The following is a 21,206-nucleotide window of genomic DNA, read 5'->3' on the forward strand; positions in this document are numbered from 1 at the left end:
CCAACAGAGCATTGGGACCAGACCCTAGGCAGACCCTCTGGCTAGGACATCATGGAGGACAGGACCTCACACCAGCTTCCTATCGCCTGTGCCTGCCACTGATGACCTGAGTTCACCATGGCTTAAAGCACATATTTTCCCGATGTCACTGAGTTCAGCTGTAAATCTTCTGGCTTGCAGTTTAACTCTTCAGGATCTTGCATGACTGTAGACAGACAGACAGACGCAGATTTTTGAAGGCACCTTAGTTTTTTGCTTTACAGCTCAAGAGTTGCACAGATGTGTGCAAAAAACAACTAACCCTCCTTGCACTTATCTGCCTCAGTTTTTTCATTAACTTGCAGAGTCCCTTCAGTCGGCTGTAAGCCCACAGTTTGTCTTTCTTGATTTTGGTTGATCACATTGCTAAGTCATCCACCCTCACTTCACTGGGACATTCTGCCTGTTTGCCCTTTCTTACTCAAAGTTGGGAATCTTTTCTGTGCCACTTAACATCTTTCCTTTCCAGCATCTTTTCTGATGTCTTTTTCTTTGCTGGTTAGGAACTTTCTGTCTCTGTCTCCAGCCTTCTGACTGGAAATAAAATAAAAATGGGTTTTCTTGAGTAAGAAACACCTGTTGTTGAGACAGGTTTTATTCTAGTAGATCACCATTCTCATTTACCCATCTGTGATTTTCTCTAGTCTAGTTCTGTATGTTAAAAGTCCCAATATATTCAAAATAACAGCAATTCAAAAATTCTATTCTTCCAAGATATGCATCAGAAGTCATCTGTTCCTTCTGTGTTATCCTCTCCCTCTTACCCATCATTCTCTTGTTTTCTACTCACCCTAGTAGGCAGAGCAAGTACATTAGGGCCAATCTCACAGAGCAATGGCATGAGGAAGGTGGATGGAGAAGACATAATGTTTGCTGGTAGCTGGGAGGAATGAGGGATTTTCATTCTCAGAGGTGATTCGATGACGAGAGTCTGTGCTGGAAAGAGAAGCTCTATGAGTGAGGGCAGTGAGCTGCACAGGTAGACCCTTCAGCAGAAACCTGACTAGAGAGATGGGATCCCAAGCAATAAGCTAGGAAGCACTTGGTGTTGAGTGAGGACTAGGCATTAATCAAGAAATGTTTACTCTGCAGATGAGATGTAAATGTACTAGAAAAACTGGGAGACTTGATTGAGACACAATGAAACAATGGGAGGGAAAGTAGTGCTAAAGGAGTTTTCAGGAGGACTCCTGTGAGCAGGAGCTGGGGGGCACAGGGAACAGTGCTACCTGTTCAATAGATTGGTTGAAGATGAGGATTTACGTGGAGGGAAGATAGATTCAGGAGTCACAGTAGGGTTCAAACTAGCACAAGGGGGTGTGTATGTCTAGAAAAAAGCGATATCTGGACAGTGATATATCACAATTTGTGTGAAATACCACCGACCACAATTGAGATGGCTCATTTGGGCTAAGATTACATGACCAACTAATAACAGCATCCAAAAGGCACAGATGCTATTTAACAGTTTATACAGTGAAACGTCAAAAGAAATAAACTTTGCCCCATTTTAAAGGATCAGCATATATGCTGAGACAGCAGTGTGCTTTTGGTAGGGAAATGTCTAATCTTTCTCCTGCAGACTCCCAGGGCAAAGTCTCCAGTGAATTCTGTGGGATTCAGACAGAACTACAACTCACCAGTGATACTGAGAGGATATTAATGAAATGAATTATTGCAGATGTGGTATTGTTGTCCATTATCTAGTCAAAACTGAAGTAATTCTCTCCCAGTTTTAGTAAGTGAAAGGAAATAGAGGGAGGAGGGGGGTAAGACCATGTCACAACAACTGAGATATTCATGAATATAGTCTCTTGAATATTTATTGTAATTGCAAAAGGAAAAAAAACTTCCAACAAAGAATTAAACAAAAAAAAATCCACTTGGTATACCGAAGTCACATACAAACAGAATATCCAATGGAATATACATGGTCTCTACATCCACATAGAATTAAAATTCTGCACGTGGATAAAACTTGTACTTCACATTCAGACAAGAGCTCCCGTGGATGTATGCAGAAGATTCACAAAATTTGTCACCCAGCAGCATTTTAAACTAACATTTTTTTTAGAACCACAGTAACTATATTGCAGTAAGGGTTGGGGGATGAGGGACAGACCGAGTCTCACCCCCTCACAAATGTATCCTAAGCAAATACTTCAACTTTTCTTCAAGAACAATTCAGCAAGCAAGTTAGCATGAGGGAGCCGGAACAGCTACATATTTTCAACGTAAGCATTTATCTTTGTGTATGAAATTGCATGTCTATGAGGAATAATAAAAATTCTAGGTAAAATTATCTGCCAGACCTTGAACAGTCAGGTTATTTAGCAATAAAAAGTTTAGGTAAAGCATCCTCAGTCCTGTAGCAGTCTGTATATCTGTATTTAAGTGGTACCTCATATTATGACTGTTACTTTGTCTGCTGCTCAGCTACAAAGATATTGAGAATTTCCTTTTTTTATTAAGCAATCCCAAATTTCTCTCCAGATACATTTTAATTTCAGTTTGGTCTGTGTAATTTTGCAGAAGTTTTCATGGCAGAAGCTATAAAAACAGGGACAATTTTAAGGGCTGTTCAGGTCTTTGCAAGTACCGTCCTGTGCTACTTAATGCAGTCTGGCTACTTTGCTTTCTCAGAGAAACTATTTGATGACATAGGAAAGGAAACCCATGATAGTGTTTCTGGTAGGCCTTAGAATTTTGCTCTTTTCCTGATCAAGCTGATTTAAAAAACCCCCTAAACCTAAATCAATATCTTGTACATTTTCACAAAAATGCATCAGGTCAAACTAAAAATCTACTTATGTACCTTTTAATGTGGTACTAATGAAAAAAATTTATTATGAAAATTGTTTAGCAGAACCGGTTACTCCCCTTGGCCCACACTCAGTGGCCCATCTCTATTTAGCAAATTGCCAAGGCAGATGACATGTTCCTTTGAAACCAGAGATGTAAAAAGAATTAACAGAATGAGCTTCTCCTTTGCAGAGTCTGTCAGCACAGCTGGGAACCTGTGGCAGAGCAGTGATTCAGGGTTTAAGGTCCCAGATGTACCCAAGAATTTTGCTGAATAGTGATGGCCTTGCTCATGTACTTAGAGAACTATTAGAAATATGCAAGGATAACTGGAAAGGAAAAACAAATGATTGGATGTCTCCTTTTAATTTCATGGTTAGATTCTGGGCTGCATATTGATTCCCTTTATACCTCAGCTTTACTGCTAACAGTGCAGTTGTTCAACACTGAGGGCTATGTAATAGTTGAGTGAAGAGTCTGGGTCAATATATTTAAGGATGTCTCTTCCCTCTTTAGGATCTAGAAAAGTTAAGAAACTTAGCAGAAGTGACTAATTAAGGTCACCATCCACTGTGCTGGACCATTTTGACTGTGACCTTCAAGCTGTTCCCAAAAATGTTAACTCAGGGCACCAACTGAACTTTGCCAAGTCATCTGCAAGAATATTGGGTACTCCTATTTAATATTTCAGGTAAGTATTATGAGTTAACTGTATCAGATTAAAGAAAACATGCCCAGGTGATATTATGCAATACAGGCAGGCAGAGCATGTAACTTTTAAAAATAAAATAACTCGCCATAACTGCTGAGCTCTAGGAGGCTCTTTTAATGCTTCTACAGAACATGCTTTAAAAATATAGGCAGATAGTTTAGAAATGGTTACAAGCATCTTCTGACTGAAAGCGCTGTCCCACTAGTGTTGGTGTAACATGATAATTTTCAAAAAGGGCACTCACAACTCTAAAAGTAAAATTGACATGCACTTGCAGTAAACATACAAATATCTTTTACCATTGTCTCATATATGAAAAATAGTTTAAATGACTTACTTAAGAATATTCTTACACTACACTGGTAAAGTGTTTACTATATAAATTTTACTACAAGACACATACATCTACCGGAAATCTTAAGCCACACAGGCATCACCAACAGCTTATCACACATACATGACACTTCTCCCTTTCACACAAGTTTATATACACTGAGTAAATAATTAAATATTGCACTTATTGGCCCATGATTCCTCAGTTTTGAGGTATTAAAAAATAGAAAACATATCTATTTTTATAACATATTTTCATGCAACACTTAAGACATTTGAATTCCACAAACACTAGTATATAGGTTATACATTCTGACAGTCCAACTGACCCACAACACATCTGACATTACTGACAAAATATTAAACATGAGTTACAGCACAAACATTTCATTTAACACTAGTTGCAGGTACATGTCAGAATTACTCAAGAAAATTTATCGCCAGAAGTGGTAAGCAATCACTAGCTTTCATTTCTGCATGTTATACATGATCGTGAAGTTATTGTAAGATTAGGACTTTTGCTTCCCCCCCCCCACCCCCCCCCCCAAATCAAATACCAGGTACCTTATTCTACAAATGATAAGCCATCTGCATCTGCTGGAACCATGGATAATAAACCTATGGTCTGAAATGTAACCCAGCTGATACCTGGTGCTAATGAGAATTTATGGATAAATTCCACTGTGGCATTTAGGGAAGGCTGCACTGAACATGAACAAGTAACAGTGGGAACTGAATGAGTGTCAAAGATGTACTGCTGTGTATATGTGTATACTATATGTGTGTAGTTACAATTTCTGCTTCAATGAACATCCATGAATAAACAAAGTAAAAAAAAAAAAAAAGAAAAGCTTAAATTGCAAAGGTGAACTACATTTACCCCTTAATAAAGAAAAGTGGTAGAAATCGTTCAAATAATTGAAACGAGTTGCCTTTTTAAATGAGACTTGACAAATGATGAACCTTGGAGAATCTGAGTGTATGGATTAAGAGACTATGTTTATGGAATAAACGGTGTAAATCAACACAACTCACTCCCCTGTTGGCAAAAGTCAAGACATGTTGCTTTACACCCCCCTGAGGGTTTATCTATGAGGATTTACATACTTATGGTCACATTGCTAAATCTGTCATCCTAAAGAAGAACTAGGCTCATACACTGCATGTCTGTCTACATGAGACAGGCCAAGGAGGAATCTGTCCATCAGCAGAACAGTAATTTAGTTGATGCCCTTAAAAATGCAAGTAATAAAACTTGCGTCTCACAAACAAATATAGAAAAGAGTGGTCGGGGTGGGGGGCTGGAATCTGGGATGGGGGTCTTCTTCTGGAATACAAATGCAGCATCATTCATCGGCTATTGAAGAAACAAAGGCATCATCATCAGATGTAGAATTTGTACCACTATTTTTTTCCTAAAAATAGCAACCTCAAAGCATTCTCAAATTTAGGATCAAACTCCAGCAGATTTTGTGCACCCTGAAATAGCACTTCATTCTTAAAATAAAGAAGGTACAGGTGGTACAGCTGAATATACAGAGCTGAACAGACTGGGAAGAAAACTTAATCTTTCAGACTGGTGCTCTGGAAAGGCCACATAGATGTAGTTGCTCAGGTAGTTTCTCTAGGCATTACATTAAGTATAAGCACAAAGGAACAAACAGTTCCAGGTAACAGTCACGTACACAGCTGTTCAGAGAGAAAATATTTTTTGACAGAAAATCAGGCTAGCTCCTATATATTTCAAACACCAAACAAACAGGTCTAAACAAACCAACAACAGCAAAAAAAAAAGGTACAGTATTAAGTTAGTTGCACTGTAAGGACCAGAACACTTGTGAACATGAACTCTTATGAAAATGGAAAACATGCATCTGAAGGTTCAGCCCAGCAGGACTTGCTAGCTGTTTGGCAGACCGATGCCAGGTGGCACAGCAGGAACCAGTCACCTCCCATCTTCTTGTGTGTTCCCAAGGCATTTTCTGAGCACTAGTTTGAACATGCAGCAAGCAAAACACTGTCAAAGCATGATAAGGCTGGTGCATTACCTATGCACAGGATTAGCCTGCTGCTAAAAGTCTAGATTGTAACTTGGAAAATGGGTTGTGTAGTATTAGTTCAGCTGGCACTATGGACCTCAGGACCCTCTGCCCAAAGGCATGTAGTCTCTCAGAAATTTAATGTGCTCTGTGTGTCAACTGCTGTGTCTCACCAAGTGGCCTAAATCTCAGCTGAAGAGGTTATCTGTGGCTGGACCAATAAGGCTCCCTGACATTCAGTCCTATTTCTGTGCTGAGGGTGACAACAAATTAGCACAAAGTGTGTGAGTACATTTTCACCAAGAATTGTGATGAGGCTGAAAGCAGTTTTGGATCTCTTATCCCAGGTTTCAATTTAATGATCCAGCCCTCTTCTGTCACTAAAATATAATGCTTTTTAGCTTGGTACTTTCTCTTGACAGAACTGTGCTACCCCAGTGGATAGATCAGGGATCTAACCAAATCCTGCTTGTCTCCTCCAATGACTCATAATAAGTGACTATTGGATATGCGTGAGGAACAAGCCATTGATCATTTAAATTTTGGCCCTTGATCAGGTTGGGATGGGATTTACAAAAGTGTTCAGTCTAACTCTATTTGCATTTAAGAAAATTGCAGTTCTATCACGTAAGTCAATAGAAGCTGAATTAGATTGAAGGGGTCAAAATAGATTGACACAGGCTGATTTTGTATATCCTACCCTATAAATAGGGCAAGGCATAATTTTAAATAGAATGAAAATCCAAATCCTGCTAGTTCCCTCAGAATTCACATTAAATTTTTAGAATGTTTGGGGAAGGGCTAGTAAGTTACTCCTTAAAAGCCTTTCAGTCTTTTGTGTTCCTCTACAATAGCCAGGTTCCAGCTGAGAGAGGTATTGAGTTCATGATGCTCCTGATCTAAATGTGACCAAACTTTATAGCAGAAAACTCAATATTGCTGTGAAACATCTGGCTGCAAAAGCCAACCTGTGATGGAAAATGAAAGCCTACTTTTCCAACAGTAGGCAACCCTGATTGTTAAGAAATGGTCTACTTGAACTTCCACACATTTTCAGTTTCAGAGGAAGGGATGATAGGATTAATTGAGTTTGATGGGACATCAGCAGGTTATCCTTCCCAACTTCCTCCTCCAAGCAGTGTCAACTAAGAGGTTTGAGCACTCTGCCAAGGGCTTTAGCCAGTCTGGTCTTGAAAACCTCCAAGGATTTGGTGTGAACACTTTAAAAATTAATCGGACTAATTCTGAACTCTATGACAATGTCTGAGTGTCAATACAAAGATACAAGGAGTTTTTAAATACTGACTGGTTCTGCTGCTGTACTTCAGATGAGCCTTTTCCTTGTAACACCTGGCTGGCAGTCTAATAAGCAATGTTACTCTGGCAGCTGCTTCCTCCTTCCTCCCCATCCCGTGCAGAAGATCAGACATGTTGGAGGCCTGGGAGGTTAGTTGTCTCAGAAATGTGAAGGAGAGATTCTCCTTCTTTGATTTTGCTGTTACTCTTCTGCCCAGACTCGTGATGCAAAATGAAAAGCAATTAATTAATCCTAATTAAGTAAAGAACTATTTCTCTATCTATCACTCAATTTGTTTAGAAAGATACATGCTAATAATGTATTGCCACCGATTAGAGTCTACGTGGTCATAAAGAGGCAGGGAGGGTCTGGAATTCATTGCAACGGAGTACAAGCACAGTGTGGCTGTAGGAAGGGGCATCTTGGAGTCTTTTTTCTTTGTTACAACATGCACAGGAGATGACCATTTTGCAGCAAGCATCCCAGAACAAAGCTGGAAGAATACTTGCACTTGTAGCCACGCTGCATGATCCAGGACATGCCCAATTTTATGTAAGAGGTGACTATGTCCTCCTTTCTCTCCTTGCCTTGCCTGAGATGGCTCAGGTGAATAATACAGCCTAAACCTTTTCTAAAGGACTTGAGGGCTGAAGCTGAGTGCTCTCTCAAGGCTTCCCTGCTCCTTTTTCTCCAGCAGGAATAACTGCACATAACAAGAAAAGAACAGAAAACTGCCCACCGTCTCACACAAAGCTTCCTCAGCTTCTTATCACTTCTTTTTCCAAAGCAGCTGGTACCTAGTGGATGAAGAGGTATTAATGAAAGTCTCTCAGCTCAATTATCAACATGCTGCCTTAGATGGGGGAGAGAAAAGCAGTATCCCTGGAGAGAGACAGGGTTATGGTTGGGATAGCACATGCCTCTTCCACCTGGCTGCTCATCAGCCCCAAAGAGGACAGTGCTTTCTTTTCATGGAAGTAAACAAGTGAAGTCCAGTCTCCATGTCGACTAGGAAAACAAGTGTGTAAGTAAACTAGCTAACAGGACAGACATGGTTTAAAACCCCAGACTGAAGAAAGAACATTTGTTCATTTAAGTTAGGCAGCCAATGTAGCACCCTGGTGGCATATTCATTTTACATGTGTCTATGTGCCTTGTTTGGAAGTAATTTTTACTGTGTCAAAGTGTATGTAGGTTATTTAATCAGTAAAAAAAAAGTGACCATTTTCTCTTAATGTGTTTCAGGAGTTATATAAATTAATGTCAAATAAAGTAATATATGTAGAGGGATTTCTTTGCAGTTGTGAGCAGTTTGCAGTACCTTGTGTTACTTCCTTTTTTAAATTTGTCTTCCAATTTTCCCCATTGCAGACAGTTCAAGAAATTGTCCTAAATTCTGTCTAATTGGAACAATAAAACAGTTCACACTTCTTCAATTATGCCATTTAGTTAAAAAAATGTCACTGTGACGCAAGTAAAGCAGCTGTACAAAGTTCTTCAGGGCACAGATGTAAGAAACTGCCACCCATTACTAGAAGAGTACTTTTAAAAACTGTGAAATGTGACTATTTTTAACTCTTTATTAAAAAAAAGAATCGGTGTACTTTATTCTGCTATCTTCACAGCCTTTTGTTGATATTATGAATGTATTCAGCTTAGCACTAGAAATGTTGACAAATTTTTATTACTCCTAAAGTTTTTAAAAATCTTGTGAAATTCTGATTTTCTTGTCAAAATAGATATCCTCATCAAAGTAAAAACAAGGTCAAACTCCAGTTCACTGATACTAGCAGTACTTCTGCAATAGGTCTGAGTAAAATACAGGCATTTGTAGCCAGTGTGGTGATGGTTGTCTCAGTGACTGAATGGGAGATGAAATTCCTGAAAACTTAAGTATGCAGGTTTGACAGCACCATGACAAGACAGTTTTTGGCTATGAATATCTGACCATAATGGATTTGGCTCTGTCAGGGGTGATATAGAACTGTGTGTTTAATATCTCACGTAGGTAGAAATTGAAAGAGCTAGTCAGCCCTCCAGTACTGCAGTAGGTACTACCAGGATCTCTGTAATGATGTAATGAGAAATTAAGTCCAGTTTCGGAAAGGTATTAGATAGATATGCAGCTCCCATGGAAATGTAACATACTAGCTACCCAAACAGGATGAAGTACCTAGTATCTCTGAGGGTCTGCACTGAATACCCACATCCAGTTGGAAACTCACAGGGAAGTTTGGTGGCTTTGGGTCCAGAAACTAACCTCTTCCTAACTTCTGCAATTTCCAATCAGCCATGATGTGTAACACAATGAGTGTAGATTTGCTATGGCAATATGCTCCAGGAAGTGTCCCTTATACAAATGATCTGGACAGAATGAAGGATTGGCTCACTAGAGGAATATTTCTAAATTGATTTTCAGTCAGGAGAAAATGTAAGCAGCATCAGGAAGCTTATTCTAAAACACCTTGGCCACTACCCTAAGGATTCAACTGTATCATTTGAAAGTGATGAAGCAAGACTCAATTCTAGGCAAATGTGGTCTGAGGACATGGCACCAGCTGAAGTAAGTGTAATGTAAAACAGTAAAAAGAAAAGAGAAAATAATAGTCCTCCTGCATGCAAAAGCCAGATGCTAACAAATGGATCGTCCTTTCACACTAATAGCCTCTCCATCCCCATACGTATACTTGACCAGCTGTTGATGTAAAATAAAAGACTTTTCTCCCAAATAAATTAATAAGACAGTATAAATAAAGGCATATAGACCATTCGTAAATACTCTGTTGGCAACAGAACACACTGGAGCTGCCTTTGCTGATAGCTGCATTAACAGCCACAGTTGGGCTGCTGTGGAGGAGGGGTGTCCTTTAGCCGTGTGTTCTGCTTGCTGGCAGCAATGGTGGGATCCGTCTCCAGACTTTCTGACATTTTGTCACAGATGATATCCACAAGTCGCTCAAACGTCTGCTTGACATTAATGTTGTCCTTGGCACTTGTTTCAAAAAATTCAAATCCTAAGAAAATAAACAACACGTTTATATTCAATGCATATTCCAGTATCTCCAATAAATATACAAACTTCTCTTGGGCAAAGAAGAATGGAGAGACACTGAGAAAGCAAACATGTGAGAGCACGCATCTAAAAGAGTGATATTGGAAAAGCAGTTAAAATTGTAACACAGTCAGAGTAAGTACACTAATGCTATTTGCTTTATACCAAGGCAGATAAAATCAGGACTGGACCAAATACATTCCCTTAGACAAATTCTGCTTTAAAACAGTTTAATCTAAAAATTGACACCAGTTTGAGAGTATTATTATCTTAGAAATGCCCTATATATCTAGCCATTGGGAAGGAATAATCTACTGCTCCATCTCTAACTATTAAGTTCCTCTGAGCACTATTCAGCTGGAAATGGCCACTTCCATCATGTCATTAACCTGGTGCCAAAACAGACAACTGTGTTTGGAAATAACCAGGCAAAAAAAGACAAGAAACATTTCTGCAATTTGATATCTACTTAAGTTAGAGGTGAATCCATGGAACCAAAGGGACTCCCAACTCCACAAACCAAACTAATAAAAAATACACAAATGCACATAAGGAAGAAAACTTCCTTAATTGATTTGTATAGAAGGACTTTTTATCTATCCATTCCCAATGACTACCCCAAAGGCAAAAATCAGAGCTATCCTTGACCCAGAAGGGACACTGGAAGCCTTTATGGAACAGAGCAAACTTTCCTAAGCTCTATTCTCTGCACCCATTTGTCCCATATTTCATCCCCCATGTCCGCCTCCTTCATCTGTGCCAGGTTTGCAACTTGCTGGTCAGCCTGCAATCCAGCAGGCTTCTGCCAGCGTTGGGTCTTCCCATGTTATTGCTTCCTTTGCAAAACATTTATCTTTTTTAATTTGTTTCTTTTCTAAGCCTTTTCCCCCATGCTCCACCTTTTCCCACAGTTACCACATTGCTCACCTGCGGGTTCCCAGGCAATTTAAAACTCTCCTAATTCTGTCTTTCCACTACCTAAGGGTTCAATATTAAAACAGTTTAGAAAATGTCTAATCCACTGGTAATTTCACAGAATTGGCTTAGCCTTTGCACAACTATTTTGATTCTTTCTGATTAAATCTGAATAACAATGTGCAACTACCACCATGTTTAATTATGAGAAAAAATCCCAGTAAGAAAATGTCAATCCCTTGAAACTCTTGGCAGAAGGGCAGAAAACACCTTTTTGTGGTTTGGGGTTTTTTTTAATGTTGTGTGTGTTTTCTAGTGAATGGGCTAATCTTCTATTTTGAAAGGCCACTTGAAATTTAAACGCAACTACTTTGATAACATTAGTACAATGTATTCGATATGCCATGTAAACAGGATATAATTTGTATATTCAGTCCTGTAACTGCTTACCATGTAGCTTTTGCATGTTTGAGTGCTAGCCTAGAATTACAGCAGATAATTATATTTAGCTTGGCATGATATACCAGCATGCACTAATATCCAATGCAAAAACTTAACTCTCTGTTCTGATTTTTTTTCATTTTTTTAATTTACATAAGGTGCCTTGTGCTGAAATGTCACAAAGTGCTAAATTGTTTAAATGCATAGGAGCTAAACACAGGCCAAAGTTAGTGTTCATAGGTAGTTTAGATAATAAGAGATATAAATATTGTACAGGGATTTGGTCATACAACTTCTAATAACATCAGCAAGAAGTGTAAGGATAACCTCACAGGTATGAGCGTACGTTGCCATGAAAACTTTCCTTTCCACATTTCTCTGGAAAGCAGGAAAACTGTACATAATAAAAGACCATCTACAGAAATCGTATACTGAGAGGAGGTTTGAATATACACGGCATTGTTTTAGTTTAGCTTGGCTTACATATCTCCTTTGTTCTAAACTAGAAGGAAAATGGGGAAAGCCAGTGTAGCCTCACTTGCTTGTGGCCTCAGCCCTTCTGCAGAGCTCCATGCAGGAGAAGACTGTTCAGGTCACTTGGGGACTGCTTGGGGGAAGGAAGATCCTCTACATTTTCAGTGCTCTATGTTGAAACCCAGCTGCAACTCTAGCACAGCAACACAGTCAGACCCTTCCACAACTGTTAGTGTCTGCTCCACAGGAAGCAGGAGGAAAGCAGCCGTTCCGAAGAGGAACAAGCAGGACCAGAGGGCAGAAAGGTTGAGGAACAATGGGGGGGTGCCTGAGAAATGACACACCAAAGCCTTGGAGAAGGTGACAGGAAGAAGAATGAATCTTAAGGACATTTATGAGGGGAGCAGTTTTTACAGATAAGAAGACAGAATAACTGGCACATAAGATGATCACGAAATAGCATATATGACAGGTAGGTAAGAGATCTGGACAGAGACAAGCAGAAGGTGAGAGGAAAAGAGTCACAAAGAGGAGAGGAGACCCGTGTCTGGAAATAACATAACGTGGACAGGATCAAGAAAACAGGCCCACTATCATGGAGGATGTTCTGCATAAGAACACCGTGAAAAACTTAGAGGCACCCATTCTCCAAGTAAAAGAGAGGCTTACAGAGTGTTCAAGCACAAACATATTTATTCAAATAAAATAAAAATAGACACTACAGCTGTGGTGAAACCGATGGAATTTTAGTTCCAATTTTGATATAAGAAGGAAACTGCAGTCACACTAGTGGTGTAGCTGGGTATCGGGCTGCGCCCGTATACACATTCCATCAACTTAGTCATTAATTACCCAGGTGATCTAGGACCTCCCCAGCTACTCCCTGCATAGATGAGACAATGAACTGACCTGTGAGAAAGTGACTGAACTCCCAGCTGCCTCCACAACAAAGTATTTGCTTTATTCTTTACAGGAACTCTACAGGTGGGAATTTTGGACAGTCCTAGAGATTGCCCCAAGCAGCCCAGACTGTGCATAGGCCATCTGATAGGAACTATTTATATGCTTAAATGTGCTGATAAACATCTTAAGTAGATAACGGGGCATGCTGGTGGGCTCCTCCCCAGGCAGTTCCTGCTGTAGAATGGATTCAGCTGTACATAGGTAAGATGTACAAGATGGCCTGTGGAAACTGTTCTTGCAGATGCAGAAATGGTCACACAGCAGAGTCTTTTGAAGCCAGTTAGAACAGTTAAGAGATACTTTGTGCACAGTTTAAAGTAATCACTGCCATAGGATCATGGTATGTAGCAGGCACATAGGACCAGCCGAATTACAAGAATTCATGAGAACAGGAGTTCAGAGAGTCTCATTTGATGCAGCTGAAGACACCATTCCAAAGACCCTTGCAACAGAGGCTCCTGTTGCCATCTGGGCAGCAATGGACTGTCCTGTGTAGGGGATTCAATTCCCCACATGAGTGTTATGTTATGCAAAAGATCCCAATAAATTAGGGTTTCTTTTTTTTTTGTTTAACAGAAATGCTGTCTGTGGAACAGTTTCAAAGAGATATGAAGCATTTTTCCTAGCAGAGTGTGCCTGCAATAAATACCTGAATTATGGTTGTTTTCCATTTTATTATGGAATATTTTGCAGACCTTTTCCCCTGTGACCTCTCCTCCTGACTCGTCTTGCAATTATTTTACTAATAGTGCTTAGACACTCTAACCTTCTAAAATGCCTGTGTATGAGGGGTCTCAGATCTATGCCTTTTAATGCTTTCTTCAGGTTTTTTTTTTTTACACTGCTCATTATTAGTGGAGAGAAAAATTTTCCATGTGTGTGTAAGCCTGAAATGAGGCAACTCTCTGGTGATGCTCAGGGCAGCAGAGCTCAAAGAACACCATGTTCCCACCACCCATGATGATCTGTACTGCTGATGTGGATGAGACCAGGCAGAGCAGATACTGCAAAGATATGACAAAGCCCAAGAGGCAAGTGAATAGGTAAGGCAGAACAGAGCTGAAACTGAGAAAATCCAGAATATCAAACTGCTGCCTGAACATGCAAACAGTGTGTGTGGAACATGCATCAGGGTGTTCTAATTTAGATGCTTCTTGTGTGCTTAATTCCATTTTCCCTTTGCTGTCCTTACAGTATGTCTCTTTCCCTTACCTACCTTCTTCCCAATAGTATTGACTCAAAGAAAGCTGGCAAGTTCTCAGCAGCCCCCGCAGAGCACTACAGCAGCAGTGGCCAGCCAGGACACCCGCATGTTGCTGCTGTTCACCTGGTGAGCTATAATGCACACAGAGCAGTCTAGATAGCTGCCCTGAAACACATAAACAGCCTGAATTACTGACTTAGCTCCCTCTCTGCCTTACACTTGTCCTGGATCTGCAAAGGCTCCTTCATCGACACTCGTTAACACTTGTTTATGCCTGCCTTTGAAAAATAAGGAAGAAAAAAAACCAACAGAGAGGAGAGCCATATGCAAAGGGAAGAACATTCTGCACCCTCTCATCTTCCTGAGAAAATGTGACATCAAGAGGACACACTAGCTAACAAATTTTAAGCACAATTCCACAGACAATACAGACAAGAGCTATGCTAATGTTTCACCAGCTGATCAGGAAGACCTTCTGGTTTCAGAGTGTTTGTACACCACCAAAAGAATTTTATTTACCACTCCTGATGTTATGTTTACAGATATCCTCAAGGATGTGTTCCCGCAATAACTAGCCTTCCTTGAAGACAAGCTTGAACGGTGATCCTTAGTGCTGCTCTCGCCAGTGCCCTGTTCAATCCGTTATTTTGAGGAGTAGCAGGAGACTGCAACATTGGAGCAAGAAGTGGCTGCAGGAAGCTGCTCCCTTTGTAACACAGCGGTGTACAAAAGGCAAGATCTAAGAAGCCATGGGAATGAATCATTTAACAATGTCATGGTATATAAAGGAGAGAAGCTAATGATGCCTTATTTTCTTGGATTTGCATCCTGTGGGCAGTTCTCAGGGGGCACTGGCAGGCACTTATCTTCTTGCTCGCTGTGATTAGTATCTAATAAGGTTTGCATTCACATCGCAGGCTGTCAGTCAAGGCAACTGCAAGACCTTTCTTCTCTGCTCAGACGTCCACTTCCTCAGAACTGTTAATATCTTTGAGACCTCTACCCCTCTCTCGGAGAAAGACAGACACACATGTCATGATTGCAAAGGTCACCTCTCCAAGGAAGCTGGGCTGAATGTAGCTGATGACCATTGCTGTTCTTCAAAGTATCTCTTACACCTGCAATTGTGGTAGCAGATCTGGTTACACTGTACTCTGCTTTGTAGACCAGTTGGATGGGACCTCTGCTGTCCAAACAAGCCCAAGGGCTGGGCTATGTTTAAAAAAGTATTAAAACAATATCAAGCCCCAAAATAGGACTTTGCTAGTATTACCTCAGTGAAGAGCAGTTCTTTAGCACCATTCTGGATAGAGCTAGCGTAAAGATTGTTAACAGAAATGCTAAGATATTTATCCAACCTTTAGGGTGGCCAAATTTATTTTAAAAAGCGCTAAAGGTGCACTCTTAGCTATGACAGAATGGACAGATTTGAGGGGCAGTTACTGGTAATGCTCTAGCGAACACGTTCTTTTCCAGTCTTTCAGAACAGAAGGTTTCTATATAAATTCCAGTTGTAATGATTCTGATTGTGGCTTCCAGATACTTCTTAAATGACTGCATTTGGGAAATTAGATTCCTGGCAAAGAAATTTTCAATTGCTTGTTTACGAGAGACATTTGTTGAGCAAACACAAGTCCTTGCTTCTCAAAGCAATGGCAGGTTGGCGCACCCCCCCCCCCCCCCCGTAAAAAAACATCCTGGGCATGGGAGCCTTTAATTGCTCTGCCGATACCCTGTGTATGTTGTAACTAAACGGAAGACTCTGGTGTTTGTCAGTGCTGTCAGTCCATCTCCTCCCTCTGGCACTAATATTTGCCCTTTAAAAAGAGCTAAAAACCAATGAAGGATGGAATTACAAACAGACATGTTTCTGCACAGCCTGATTATTTTCATTTTTAATGCAAAGTTAGACGCAGCCATATGTCCATGCTCTTGAAGCTGCTGGCGACCCTGCCTTCTGCACCACAGCCTCCAGCCAGCCGTGACAAAATAGGACTTGCTGTTCTAGCAAGCTGTGTGCTGAGGTGCCAAGTGCCACTTGATTTCCGATTTAGATGCCAAAATTGCAGCCCTAAAAATGCCTCTTCAGTTGCTGCCTAAACTCACAGATGCCTAACACCCCCAGTGTACCCACAGATGCCTAAGGTACACATTACCCCCCCCCAGGGCTCATACCCCAAGGCAAGTGAGGGTTCACTCCAGTCCTGATGCTGGGCAGCTGCTGTTTTGTGCCCCAGGCCTGGCAGGATTCAGAAACCACTCACTTTCCTGCCCCATCTCAGCAGCAGGCCTGGTCTTGAAGGCTTGTCACATCACATAGAAGTGCTGGATGCCGGATTGCACCCTGTATGAGCACACAACACTGACAAACGCTCCACTTTCAGGCTTGCTGGGGTGCTAAATGGGTTTAATTTGAAGAAATCTAATCACCCCTGAATTGGGTCTCTGGTGTCTCCTGAGCATGACCATTATGTACATACATGCATGAGCCAAGATCAAAATGAAAACCAAATAGGCAAGGTGGGCTGATTTTGGTTTGAAGCAAGACATTTTCTTCTCATTTTTGGTGGAATTTATTTTCAAAGCACTGGAAATGAAGAGAGGGAAATAAAAAAAAAAAAGCTGAAAATAAGGGCTTTAAGGAAGAAATGGCCCAAAAGAGATGAGAAGAGAAAGAATGGAGAGGGGAAACCCATCCCAAAATATGCAAAATTTGGTATGTATATAAAATCTGAGGGGTAAAATGACTACTCCTCTGAATGACAAGCTGTGGAGGTGCACTGAAGCCCTGGGCACTGCTGATGCTGTGGCACATAGCATTCACAGCCCCTTGTAGCGTGAGGGCTGGCTTCTGCTGGCCCTTGCAGAAGGGAATGGTAGAGCTCAGCCATAAAGGGCCTGTTTCATTTTGTTTTCTGACATTGGTTGGTGGCCTTTGGGAGAGACAGCGTGCCAGGATACATTTAGAAAGAGGTGAGTGTACCCTGAGGCATGCTCAGACATGCTGGATTCCCCCAGCCATGGGTGACCCTTGGTGGCAGAGTGTAAGAAACGTGGAGGCACAGAAAATCTGATGGGAAGGGCATTGCCCTGAAAACTGCTGGACAGAACATAGAGCCAGAGGTAGATTTTAGTGGGACATCACACTAGATGATCACCAGAGGTCCCTTCCAGCCAACATTTCTATGATACAACAGCTCTGTTTCCCAGAGCCTTAACCAACCTGAACCAAAAAGGTGGGATAGGACAAACAAGACCTTACAGAAAAGGTGGCCAGACATTTGGAGCAGATCTTGCAGTACCCCCATAGTACCTGGTGCAGCATAAACACAATAGGCATGGTTTGGACCTATGGCAGGATTGTACTTTTGCAGCAACCTTAGGCGGCCGGGTCTTAAAGACTCTGTATACTCTGTAATGGCAGTACTTGCAATTTAAAACTAATGAGTGTTGTAATAATTTGTAGCACACACATAGCAAATAGGAGTTGTACAGAAGCACACAGGCAACAAAAGAACACATATAAAATTATGTACCTAATTTGCATGCACAGCAAAATGTCATAAATTAATGGAGAAATTGTATGTTGAACTACATATGCAACTGTCCATTTGCATGTGCAGTTACTCAGAGTCTCTTCAAAGCTCTGTGTACACCTGTGCCTGCTAATCCTTTGCCAGAATGTAGATCAGAATGTATCATACAGACCACAAATAAAAGGAACCAAGAAATTCATGCCATCTGTCAGTCATTCTTTTTATTTCTGTTCTGACAAGTGACACCAAACTTTTACGAACGTATGAAGCTTTGAACTCGGCTGCAATGCAGGAGATGAATATGTCAGAAAAGCTGTGTAAGTAATGCAGCTGGCAAGTGTGCATGCATTTTTCTTGCAAGAAGTTCCAAGCCTTTTTTACTAAAATGCTTTAAAGCATGTAAGTGCTGACTATATTGGGGTTTCACTCAATAGCCAATACATGTAGTGCTCAGAGCAAACATTCCTGAAGACACAAATTAGTATAAGCATTATGTTTCACACCCTTTTTTTGTAGTGATTAGTGCATAAACTTGTTTAAATGTGTTTGCTGTGTTTCCCGTGTCAATATTAACATTACATTAATTAGTTCTCTCTACTGGCTGGTTTGTCAAGTTTCTGTATTTTCTCAGTATGGTATCTCTGTGAGGTAAAGTTACATGACTCAACTGAATTTATTTGAACCTGTCTGTTTTCACCTCATTCTTATATTACTCCTTTAATGATGCTATTAAGTTAAACAACCATGAACTAATTTCTGAAAAAAGCCTGTACCACTTACAAAAAGTACTGAATAGGGTGACAAGGAATGGCTAAGGTGTGACATGGTCTTTGTGTCTGGAAGGACGCAATAGTCTGGGAATTTCAGCCTGGAGAAAAAGGAGGGGTATGATAGAGGTCTCTGAAACCAACGATGTTGCAAAGCAGGTAACGGCAAACAATTGTTCACTGTTTCTCAAAATACAACAGTGAAGAAATGTCAAATAAAACTAGCAAGGGGCCAATTCAAAGCAGAAGCAGATAACTTGGATAAACTGCACATATCTAAAGAATGTTGTGGATGGTAAGATTTTATATGGTTTCAAAGACACCCTTGGACAAGTCCATGGGAAAAAATTGTGAAAGGGCTATTGAATATAAAGATACTGCCTTTGGTTCATGAGACCCACAAATATAATTTGCTACAATCTGGGAAAGTATCACTGTATGTTTGTCCTTTTATACCTTTCACAAGGCACCTACTTCTGGCCATAACAGTAGGTAAGGTAGTATGTGGCTTGCAGCTATGATCTGTGGTGGTATTGCCAGTGTCATGCCCTATGTCATTAACACAAATGTCAAAAAAATGTAAAATGGAAACAAGACAAAATCTGTCTTCATAAACATTCTGTTAATTTCCCTTCAGGGTCAGATCTGGTTTTCTTAACCATTCCTTCTCTCTTTTGTGAACTTGCATTAGTGTTATGAGAGAGGTACTCGGAGCTACCATAGGATACTTGACTAGTTTAGCGAGACCTTCACAGGTAATGAGGCCTATTGCTGGTTGATCTAAACCACTTGTTTGAGTTATACTTGAGAAGTAAGTAGGTGAGACATTTAAAGAAATGATGATTACACCTTGTTAATAAAATTGAAGGCCACACTTCTCAAAGAGGTCTGCAGCCACAATAGAGGCACAATTTTCCAATGCTGTTCTCAGCAGGACACCATATTTCCTGGAGGGTTAAATGCCCAGTGTTCTTTTTGACCTTTTGAAAACTAGGCCCAAAATGTACATGTATTCATTTTCTCAGTGACTTCGAATAAACCAGGGCTGAAAATAAAACCACATTTGAGAACAGAGTGTTTCACGACATGCTGTTTGTACAACACTCGTGCGTTGTGCTTGCTTGTAATTGCGGCTGCAATCAATGTTGCAGACCATGGTGTTCAAAGGGCCCACAGTCTTAAAACATCTTGTGGGACACAAAAATCTATATCATTATTTTTAAAATGTGCCCGCAAGAGATGTTATCAACTCACTGGCGGAGAAAGAAAAGACAGTCCTAAGTGTTTGACACAACACATGCCCTTCAAACTGGCCACCGTGGCCAGAGCACTTACTACAATTCAGGGAAACTTGTTCTTCTGCTTTTCCTGATACCACCTCCCACAATCTCTGAGCAGATTTAAGAAATGATTACAGCTGTACAGGAAACATAAACATTTTTGTGTGCAGTCTGAGTACAGTAAATGACACGCTGCATCAGAACCACAATTTATCGAATACAATAATCTGCCCTTGAGATAGCCACAGGACGTATATCTGAGAAAGGAAAATCCCAGAGTAGATAAAGATGGGAATAGAGGATAATCTGTTCCCATAAAGATTTAATTCTAAATCCCAGGAGTTAGAGTTTGCTTTAAAGCCTGAAACATGAGTTTTGATATCTATCTCATTACTCTTTTTTTTCCCCCAAGCATTGGTTATTACAGCTGAGGATTCTTGACTGTACAACATGCAAAGTTCCTTCTCGTCTTGCTAAATTCATGACCTTCAGGATTCCTTGTCAACTCACTGCATTAATCTTTCCATAGGAAAATAGTTTGAGGAATAGAAATTCAGATTAGTTACGTGACTTAAAAAAAAATCTTCAACTCCACATTGTAAATTTATGTTTATTGCCAGACATTTTAGTGTCTGGTCTAAATTTGGGGTAAAAGTATACAGTTACATCTTTTGGATCTCTTTCTCCATTGTATACACTTCCCGCTCCTAGTAAAATGAATAAATATTAGAAATGCTTACAGAGGGAAGAACAAGTTATAGAAATATATACAGTATGACAGGTGTTTCTGCAAAGAAAAATATCCTCTGTTAAAGCAGGTACAATGGTAACCATTTTGGTTTTGTTGCAAACAGTTTTAGAAACCCAGTTCTTCACAAATGTTGGCAATTTTTCTGGACATAACCCACTGCTAAATCTTTTCTGTCACCTTTCAAGGACTAATTTATGGTCATTTTTAATGTATACTTCTGACGCAAGCTTTTACACATATGTAATGATTATTTAGACAGATGCAAGAGGAAGATATGTTATTCTGATAAATTATTTACCAGGACAAGCAATTGTACAACTAGAAAAATTATTTTAAAAAATAAGGTCAGTGAGCTATGAATATACGGAAGTTAAGAACCACCAGCATGGGTTTATATCCAGAACAGGTGGTATATTGTGAAAAGCCACCATCTCTCTCTGTTTCCTATGCAGTTACTCTTACAACACCCTTTCCCCTAAACACCTGTATAGGAATAGTGACAATGAGATCTTAGTTACACACATATTCACCAGACTGAGCCTTTACTATAGTTAGTTTTAAAAATAATACCAAACCCATGCCCTCTACAGCACAGAAATTG

The 21,206-nt window shown here is 40.2% G+C and overlaps 1 protein-coding gene across 3 annotated transcripts in view; it reads right to left on the minus strand.

The window, feature by feature from the left end:
- Positions 1–1,836: 1,836 nt before the first annotated feature.
- Positions 1,837–21,206, minus strand: part of RAB3C (RAB3C, member RAS oncogene family) — a 136,299-nt gene continuing 116,929 nt past the window's right edge. For 2 of the 3 annotated variants that reach the window (XM_052778341.1, XM_052778340.1), the window contains one exon: positions 1,837–10,236. In XM_052778341.1, the coding sequence (XP_052634301.1) occupies positions 10,049–10,236 (188 nt within the window). In that variant the 3' untranslated portion in view covers positions 1,837–10,048. The remainder of the gene's footprint in view (positions 10,237–21,206) is intronic. The other variant, XR_008233692.1, reaches the window with a different exon arrangement.

This window comes from Harpia harpyja, chromosome Z, assembly GCF_026419915.1.
Source record: "Harpia harpyja isolate bHarHar1 chromosome Z, bHarHar1 primary haplotype, whole genome shotgun sequence".
Classification (NCBI taxonomy): domain Eukaryota; kingdom Metazoa; phylum Chordata; class Aves; order Accipitriformes; family Accipitridae; genus Harpia; species Harpia harpyja.